General features: G+C 40.3%; 1 protein-coding gene and 1 long non-coding RNA gene across 3 annotated transcripts in view; one reads left to right on the top strand and one right to left on the bottom strand.

The window, feature by feature from the left end:
• Positions 1-663: 663 nt before the first annotated feature.
• The window catches only part of LOC106530199 (uncharacterized), a 12,149-nt gene continuing 2,915 nt past the window's right edge, over positions 664-9,897 (bottom strand). Inside the window, exons 2-5 of the long non-coding RNA XR_001311741.1 lie at positions 9,250-9,337; positions 6,643-6,832; positions 1,200-1,239; positions 664-1,088 (exon numbers count right to left, since the gene is read on the bottom strand). This is a non-coding gene — a long non-coding RNA (uncharacterized LOC106530199). The remainder of the gene's footprint in view (positions 1,089-1,199; positions 1,240-6,642; positions 6,833-9,249; positions 9,338-9,897) is intronic.
• s1pr3a (sphingosine-1-phosphate receptor 3a) lies at positions 1,117-4,881 on the top strand. 2 transcript variants are annotated; one of them, XM_014025789.1, is made up of 2 exons: positions 1,117-1,389; positions 2,114-4,881. In XM_014025789.1, exon 2 carries the CDS (start codon positions 2,235-2,237, stop codon positions 3,408-3,410), a length of 1,176 nt encoding a protein of 391 aa, XP_013881243.1. In that variant the 5' UTR covers positions 1,117-1,389; positions 2,114-2,234; the 3' UTR covers positions 3,411-4,881. The 2 variants fall into 2 exon arrangements, with proteins under 2 accessions (XP_013881243.1, XP_013881242.1); XM_014025788.1 differs by having other exon boundaries at positions 2,111-4,881.

The raw sequence follows: 9,897 nt of genomic DNA, 5'->3' as shown, positions 1-9,897 counted from the left end.
GTTGGGCTTGGGACCCAATTATGAGTCATGAAGCACCTTGGATAATCTCCAGAAATCAATTTAAAGGGTAATAAAATAATTGCTGATGTAATATTTTCCCCACAACATTACAAAAACACAAAATAAGTATAAATAAGTATTTATATTTGTGTACTAGCTGTTTAGATTGTCAAAAAGCCTGTGTTTTTAGGGTTATTAATGAAGTTTGTGTACTCAGACCAGTAATATTTGGGGTCACAAGTTTTTGCCATGGATATTTTGTGGGTCAGAAGATAAAAAGTTTGGGAACCACTGGTTTAGGGAGTCTTGAATCAGACATGCAGCAAACATGACCAGCCCTGGGATCATTGCAAGGCTTTATGGATTGATGGGAGGTTTTCATGCTTAGAGCTTCAGTGTCTGGAACTTTATCAGGCATGTTAAGTTATATATAGTCCTTACATATAAGGAATCCACCATAGTTCTTACATCTTAATCCACCCTGACATGAACCAATTAGACATGCATAGCTTACAAAAGACTCTGGTTTCCTCTTTGTTTGTTTTTTTAAAGCTTGCCAAAAAGTTGATAAAAGCAGAAAAGGGATGTAATAGATCCCCTCTTATATTATTCTTTGGCACCACTGAGAAAAGTCAGTCATATCTCACTCTATGAAGTACCACAGGGACCCAAATGTTCTTTATTTTGTACATGAAAAACAATGACTTCACCAGAGCACAGATATAAAASGGGTTCAAAGAGGTGCCAGTAAAAACAGGCCGAGTTTAACCCAATTTAGTCAAATATTTTATAAGGGAAGTTCTTTTAAAAAGGAATAGAAAACATGAAGCTGATAGATCAACTGCTTTGGGTTCGTCACAAACTGATGAAGCAACCTGTGGTGTAAAAGACCAAACCACGTGTTTGAACAAGTTCAGTTTATACAATTAGATGACGCACTGAGACTCTCCCTCTGACTTTGACAAAGAGACATGTTTCATGTGACGCATCTCTGTGGCTCCAACACTTCAGCATCTTGACTCCCGCTGTGAGCTCTCTCATGACAGATTCAACAGAAGCCAGTTTGACAGAAGATCCCGCCTCAGCAGCTGGGAGGAGAGAGGAGGAGGAGGAAGAGGAGGAGGAGGAGGGAAGGGAGCAGGCAGGACTGAGGAGTTTGCTGCTCACAAAAGACTGAAAACATTCAGGACGGAACTCACTGTGGCTTTTTAGAGGATGAAACTAAGCCGAGAGACGTTCCTAAACGAGCAAGGACAAAGAAAGGACTTTTGACTCATTTTCTGTGTTTTTCTACTCATTTTGGAAAATATACATTTTTGCCTGAGAAGAAGAAAAAATCATCCAAATCTCATCACTCCACCGGGATGTTCTGAAGGATAACTTGAAAAGGTATGACTACTCTGAAAAATAAAGGGACTAAAGAATGATGTACAAATACTTTGGTAGTGTGGTACTTTAGTTTGCTCTTCTAGTTTCCAAACAGAACAGGGAAATAAAAACCTGCGTATAGAGAGTTGTTTGGATTAAAAACAGAATGTGGGGGAAAGTATAGCATTTGAAAGACTTTATGAAACAAAAGTTCTATAGAAGCTGATAAAAGTTGAACTATTGAGAATTACTCAGAAAATAACTGGTAATTGGTTGATTGATGATTACAAATAAGCATTTTTAAACTAAAGTCAGCTTTTCTAAATGAAAAAGTAAAGATGCCTTTAAAAGATTTTTTTCAATCCATTCAATATATTTTGTTATTTTGGACATATTGTCTGAGATATTTAGCCTCCTTCAATTACCAGACTTTCCTCAATTAGCTGCTTTTTTTTTCTTCTTTGCTTCAAATCTAAGCTTGGTCCAGACTGGTCCACAGAGGTTTCCAGGTGTTCTCAGTTGTTGCTACTAAACTCGGCATTTTTTAAAATCTCATCTTAAAATGTAATTGTTTCCAAAAGCCTTTGATTCAGTAAAATTCCTTTCTATGGTTTGTTTTTATTGTTCTTATGATCTTGTATTCCATTTTGACCTTTTATTTGAAGCACTTTGACCAACAACAAATAAAGTTGAGAACTTATAGGAACCTAAACCAGCTAACGGTACTGTGTGGTTTTGTCAGCAGGTCCATGAGAGGATGGCTGCTGTRCCTCTGCCTGGCTGAGCAGCTGCACTCCTCAGTTCTGTGACGCCCTCTGCTGTGTGGCCGAGGAAAGGTCGGGGTGGGCCAAGGCCAGGCAGGCAGCATGGAGAACATCCTGGAGGCCGGGATGAACGAGGTCATCGTCAGGCACTACAACCACTCTGGAAAGTGGGACCGCCCTCGCAGCGGCGGGGCCTGCAAGATGGCCCTGCTGCTCCTCATCTGCGTGCTGATCGTCCTGGAGAACATCACCGTTCTGCTGGCTCTGTGGAGGAACAAGCGCTTCCACAGCCGCATGTACTTTCTCATCGGGAACCTGGCGCTGTCGGACCTCCTGACTGGCGTGGCTTACGTGGTCAACATCTTCACCTCGGGACGCAACACCTTCTTCCTGACGCCGATGCAGTGGCTGGCCAGAGAGGGGAGCGTGTTCATGGCCCTCAGCGCCTCCATCTTCAGCCTCCTGGCCATCGGCATCGAGAGGCACATGACGATGGTGCGCCTGCGTCCCTGCGAGACGGCCGGTCGAGGTCGGCTTCTCGCCCTGCTGGCGGCCTGCTGGTTTGTRTCGGTGATGCTCAGCGCCCTGCCCAGCCTCGGCTGGAACTGCCTGAATAATCTGAACTCCTGCTCCACGGTGCTGCCGCTTTATGCCAAAAGTTACGTCGCCTTCTGCATCAGTGTTTTCAGTGCCCTGCTGGTCGCCATCGTCATCCTGTACATCAGGATCTACCGTCTGGTGACCTCGAGTGGCCGCAGGGTGAGCAGCAGGCCCTCGGAGCGCTCGCTGGCCCTGCTCCGGACGGTGGTGATTGTTCTTGGGGTGTTTGTCGTGTGCTGGTCCCCCCTGTTCCTCCTGCTCCTGATGGATGTTGGCTGCAGCCCCGGCAGGTGCCCGGTCCTCTACCAGGTGGACTTGTTCATTGCCCTGGCAGTCCTGAACTCTGCCCTCAACCCTCTGATATACACCCTGTCCAGCAGAGAGATGAGGAATGCCTTCTTCCGGTTGCTGTGCTCCTGTCAGACGGGCACGGACAGCTCCGGGGCGGTTGCAGGGGGAAACCCCCAACTGGGCACAGTCATCCCCACCGTGGAGAACAGCAAGACCAGTTTGGGCGGAGGCGGAGAGAGCGGTCTGGTTAAATCCACGMTGAAGCTTCCCCCGGCTGTGAACTCTGACCCCTCTGCCACGGCCGTGCCTCACCCCTCTGGGCCTGCGGATCTGCTCTCAGCGGTGCTGGTGAAGGCGGGGACTCTGCCACAACTCAGCAAGTTCTGAGTGGAAGCAACTGAACCAAACCAGACACATTATCCTACTATCAGCCACTTTGTTTTTGTTTGTGCACTACAAATACCCCACATAGCACACAGGTGTGGGCCAGGTCTAGAGTCAAACTGGCCCTGCTGGCAAGGAAAGCAGTTTGACAATCGGATGTGGGCCAGGTCTGGCAATGACGGCGCTGTTTTACGATGGCATGCCACAACTGGCCCGGTTGTGGTTCGRTTTGTGTGGTGTTGGCCCATGCACGGACCACCTCTGACAAACTGCATCTGGGCCACCAAAGGATTGTCATTCTTTACGCTATCTGGGCTGTGTTACTGCTCAGGTATGGAAATGTGGGCCAGAACTGGGYCAGACCCATTTTGCTATGTGGGATCGCATAGAGAACTAATTTGGAACCAAACCAGTTCAGATTTTAGATCTGAGGCTACTCGATCCCCTAAAAGCCACTAATCAGCTTGATCTTTARGAGAAGTTTCAACACTACAGTCAAGTGAAATGTGCGCCACAACCCCAGGTTTGAGTTGGGATGTTCAGAAAGTTGGGATGCTATTATATAGTTTTCAAATATCTCAAAGTTGACTTTAAAATTTTATTTACAATGGAACATGTAGTGTTAAACATATGAAATGCTGAAACTAAGAAATTGTTTTGGCAGCAACACTTCCCAAGACAGATGAACTGTGTTTACATGGTGTTGATAACATAATCAGATTTGTTCATATGCAGTGAGGGTGGCACGGTGGTTCAGTTGGTAGAGCTGTTGCCTCTCAAAAAGGTCACCGGATTGAATCCCGGCCGGGTACCTTCCAGGGCAGAGTGGGTTTCCTCCCACAGACCAAAAACATGACTATTAGACTAACTGATAACTCTAAATTGTCCCTAGGTGTGCGTAAAGAGTGGTTGGTTGTCTCTGTGTGTTCCTGTGATGAACTTGCAACCTGTCCAGGGTGTACCCTGCCCCTCATACAGTGACTGCTGGATATCAATACTAGAGACCCCCATGACCCTGAAAGGAAGAAGCTGATGAAAAGATAATGGATGGATGCCATGCCAGCTAAAGGTCTAAAATTCACAGATATCAAATTTCAATCTTGATCTTTTGGACACAGAAATGTCACCCAATAATCAAAATCTTTCAATAATATTGTGACAATTGACACTTTTCTACTGCTCATCTTTATGTCTGAGAGATTCAACCTCTGTAAAATGCTTCTTTTATTCCCAGTCCTCTATAGACATRGCTCCCACATTTTTTAGCTTTTACCCCCAAAATAACAGTATCAGAGACCTGTGCCCCCAAACACTGCAAATAAGCAGGTCAAATAAACATGGGTAACATTTCATTTAGCTAATTTCATCCGTTTTACAGTACACTAACTATGATTCTTTGTAACAGCTGAGGCAAAAAAAAATGTTAGCTGTCATTTTTTAATTTTGAAAGTCCTTTCAAGACCCAACTTTGATGTTTCAGAACCCACAGTGGGGTCTCAGTCCCAACATTGGGAACCACTGCTCTCTTATCTTTTTCCAATTCATCTAAATTGTTGCTAAATACCGTTTTTATACATCTTACTGTTTCAGTCTTTTGTTGTCCCAGTTCCTGTGTTTTTGAGATGTGTTGTTGCCAAAAAATGCAAAATTACCTCATTCAACAAAAAGTTAAATGTTCTGTTTTTCAACATTTGATATGCTCACTGTGTTCCATTGTAAATAATTACATTAGTATAATACTTTATTCACATTTCACACACTATCCCAACTTTTGGGTCTAAAATTTCAGAACAAATAGATCAGAACTGTGATCACCCATAAAAGGTTGAAATATTCCTTCACACAGCCAGTGTTTRTCAAACGAGCCCAAACGACACTAGAGTGTAATAAATTCTCTCCAGTATTTTGTGTATGTGTGTGTCAACATATTTATTTGTTTATTATTTGACTATATGAAACACAGAATCATATTGTGGCACTTTTTGCATGTGTATTTGCAGATATTCTTAGAATACTTGCACATAGCAACACAACTAATTAAGAGTTTTTTAATAAATGTTTTTTTCTGTGAAAAAAAAGCAACTTTAAAGCTAATGCATATATTTGCTTTGTGTGCATAAAAACCATTATGGTACTGGGATTTTCTTTAATTTGAACTTTTTTAAAGAATATTTGCATTGCACTGTGAGGAAGAGAAGGAACACAACGAACTAACGGCCTCAAGAGGCTGCGATGCTTAGAACACTTGAAAATAAATGTGCAGTTTGGACAAAAAGGGCCTTGCTAATATTAGATTCTTATCAKTAGTGGCTAAGAACCCAAACTACAGCAGATTATTATTATTATTATTATTATTATTGRGTTTAACCTCTGCAGTGCTTGTAGCTCTCCATCACTGTTCCTGCTTTAATTATTACATGAGATAAATTATCACAACACTCACAAAGAAACCCGGCTTTTCAGCAGAAACCACTMTTCTGTCAGCTAACCACTAGTGAATGAGAATGTTGGATGAGAATTATTTAACGGTGGCAGACCGTAAATGACTCTTGTGATGAGTGTGATGCAGTGCCGTCACAGCGCAAATAAAATTCTGATTTTCAGATGTGTTGTCCGTCTTTGATTTGAGCTGCGTCTTTGTTCAGCTTTTTGCACAAGTTGCCAATGATTTCGACGTCAGATTGTGTCTCGCTTCATAGATTCTGGCTCCTTTTCTGTCAGCTCCTAACATCCTCATGAAAGCTTCAGCCGTGCATCAAACACATTTATTAATGTAGAAAGAAATTAGCTGGTTGGTTTATTAATGGCTTTTCAGACAGGAGACAAATGTCATCTGGGTTAACCTCCTTTGTAAATCATCTTAATGCAGAACTGATTGAAGTTCTCATTGGCAGACGAAGGTCAGACGTGGATGAATAATGCAAAATAATTCCTGATATTATTACTTGCAGTTTCCAGTCACTCATTTCGCATTATAAATTAGTCATGAAAGAAATATTGCATAAATCTACTGTGCAGAAAATATGTCCAACTGTATGAGTTACCAATACGGTAARGATTTGTTGACACAAAAGAGGGAATCTGGAGATTTTTTTTCTACTCGAAGCATTAAAATAAAAAGGATTTGACTGAAGCTTACCAGATAAAAGGCATAATTGCAGCTGAGTCTGCTCTTCATACCACATTTCACAGCCAATAGCAGACAGGAGCTGACAGACTGACATTTCATACTCACCTCAGCTAAAGGATGTGTCTTCGCTCTGCACCTCCAGGTCTGATGGAAAAAGACAGGGAGGGCGCCGCACCAGCAGAGCATTTCCAGCTTAAAGGTCATTGACTTCTTTCTGTCAGAAATGTTGGCGCATTCGCTTCTGAATTAGTCGGGGAGGATGGTGGCCTCATGTCATGTGGAATAATTGAAAATGCTAAAAAGATAAGAGACATGTTGGGACTTTTCAGAGAATCCTCCACTTCCTGCTTTTTGAATTTATTTTAATTTTCCATTCAGCTCTTTTTCTATTTTATTCTGAAAAAAGTTTCGCAAAACTGGTAGAATAAAAACCATCCATTAATATTGAACATAAGACTACAACACGTCAAAGAAAAAATAAAGAAATTATTTTATAAAAGATTCGATTGCTGTGATTGCTGAATGCTGCTGAAATTTACTTGAAATTTACTTGAAATTTACGAAAAAAGAAGCAGAAAATTAGCTAAGAGCTAAAAGAAGAAAAATACTAGCTAAAGACCAAACTAAAAAAAAAATGCAAACTAAAATAGCAATACGCTAATTAAAAGCTAATAAAATATAAAGGTTAATTATATGCAAAAAAAAAAAGAACCAGAGCTGTAGCTAGAAGCTTAAAGTAGCTAAAGGAAAGCTAAAACACCAAAATATTCAAAGATAAAATTAGCAAAAGGCTAGTTTAATGCAGCACAATGCTAGCTAAAAAATGCTAAACATTCTCAGATAAAAATAGCAAAAGGCTAGCTGAATGTAACTAAAATGTAGCTAAAAAAACACCAACAGGCTTTCTCAAAGATAAATATAGTAAAGGTCTAGTAGAATGTAGCAACAAAACTAGCCTAAAACAGCAACAGGTTTTCTCAAAGAAATAAGTAGCAAAGGTTGAATTAGCTGAAGGTTTTCTCAAAGTAGCTAAAGTCTGAAGTAGCTAAAGGCGAGCTAAAAATGGCAGAAGTCTGTCTTAAAGATAAGTGTAGCAAAAAGCTAGTTAAAAGTATAGGGATAGTTAAAAACAAAAAGTATTAAAGGATAATTAAAAGTCCTATCCTTCACACCGTGACTGCTTGATATGGGCACCAGTGACCCCTGTGACCCTGAAAGGAAGAAGTGAGTATAGAGGATGGATGGATGAATGGATGGATGAATGGATGGATGTATGGAGGGATGGATGGATGGATGGATAAAAGCTAAATGTAGAAAAATACCATAAGAAAAGAAAAACTGAGTCAAATTGCTGAAACAGATTCTAAAGACAAGACTGTTTGACCAGAAGAGATTTAACTGTACTTCTATGGGAAAAAAATATTTGTAAAAAGTACAAAAGTTACAAARCTACAAGCTGTAGCACTTACCTCCTGAATGTCCTGAATGTCTTTATGTATGAATGAGTAAAAACAATATGAAGAAGTTGTGAAAATCCCTTTTATAATGTGCTGRTGCTTTAAACATGTGTAAATGAAATGATGATGATGATTTGGGTCTGTGAAATCTGTGGAAAAACTGTCCTGCGGTGTCTGCCGGGTGAAAAGGAAGCAGCTGATGTYGTGCTGGGAGATTGCTAAAATGGATTCTGAGATGAGACAATTCAAACTGGTTCTGACTAAAGACAAACACAATTAAATGTATAAATACCCACGTGGAAGATGCAAATTGTGCTGAGGTTGAATCAGTTTTTTTACTCCACTAACGAAGTACAAACAGCTATAAGAAAACTGAAGGATTTTTAAAATATTTTAAATCAAGCTTGTTATAAAAACACTAGCACATCAGTGCAGCTTTCTTCTGTTACACTTACCGTAAGGATCACAAGCAGGTTGCATTGTTTTAAATATATATTTAAAAAAACTTGCAATTATTTGGTTTGATATTAAAGGAATAATACGCAGACTTTGCATAACTACCTAGACTTGGTGTCTCATGAGAAATTTATCTTCTAACAAAGAAAAAAGTAAAAATTWAATCATGATGCCTCGAACTGTTTCCCTAAAGTTGCTTGTGTTCAGAAAATTGTTAATGCAACCAATTAAAATACRTAAGGATTCATAAAAATAAAATCAAAAATAAAAATAAATTGCAAACATCTTCAACRACTCTGGTGATCAGAGGCGGTAGCCCACAGTCTGTCACAGAAACAGCTRTACTTTAGTCAGTTTTACAGACTGAGCTAAAATTAGGCATGACAACGGGTTTCATTTTTAAATCTGAACATCATAATCTAAAAGTCCTTTCAGCATAATTAAGTAACAGAGCACCGTCTTGTAAGAACTGAATAAAACTCATGGAATTATGAAGAATTTAAGAATGACTTCAAGTAAAAATAAACAGAATACAAGGCTACAAATATCACTGTTCACATAAAACATTCCTGCACCAAATATTTTGACTCATAGTGACTGAAGCAGTCAAATCAAACATGGAATTGTGAGCAGTAATTGAATATGCACTTCCCTTTACTGCAGAAGTAAACAATAACAGAGCTGCAGTCCTCATTAATATACCTGTGGCTGGGAAAGTATGTCTATTTGCAGTTGAGCCAATTTTAATGGCATTCATTTGTTTTTGTAAAAGAATTAAAAACAGAGTAGGAGGAGTTACCTGTTAAAGGTGTGAGGGTTTATTTCATGTGAAGCTTTTCATTTTGCCTTCTCGTGTTGAAGTGGAAATCAGCCGGTGCGCTCAGCACCTATGGTTAGACAGGATAATTGTATAATTGCATAATTCAGTGCACCTGTGTGGAAGCACCTGCATTTGTTGCTTTTCTTCCGCTCAATCCCGTTTGCTGTTTTTTAAAACACTGACAGTTCTGGTTGCTGGAGCAGAGCATATTTCAGTTTTCTTGTTCTATTTCTGCAAACTGAGGCCGCTTTAAGAGCTACCTATAACAAATATATTAATGTGCCCGCGACGTCTAATTTTTTTATAAATACGAACACATTATTTGACTTTTTAACATCACAAACTGTGAGCAAAATTTCACATCGCTGAGATGAACAGCTGTTGAGATATTCACATGTGAAGTAACAGGAAGYGATGTCAAAGGGGAATGTCTGCATGTGAACAGAGCTTTGCTACAATGTCGACAACACAGACCGTAGAGAAGAATCTGATGTTTCTTTAGATCAGTGGTTCTTAACCTGGGTTCGATCGAACCCCAGGGGTTCGATGAGCCGGTCTCAGGGGTTCGGCAGAGCCTCTGCCATGGAGGTAAAGACACACTTGTGTAAAGTCATGATGACACGCCCC

This window comes from Austrofundulus limnaeus, unplaced genomic scaffold (genome assembly GCF_001266775.1).
Source record: "Austrofundulus limnaeus strain Quisiro unplaced genomic scaffold, Austrofundulus_limnaeus-1.0 Scaffold498, whole genome shotgun sequence".
NCBI classification, from domain to species: Eukaryota; Metazoa; Chordata; class Actinopteri; order Cyprinodontiformes; family Rivulidae; genus Austrofundulus; species Austrofundulus limnaeus.
Note: the sequence above shows the minus strand (reverse complement) of the source record. Positions and strands in the feature narration are given on the sequence as shown.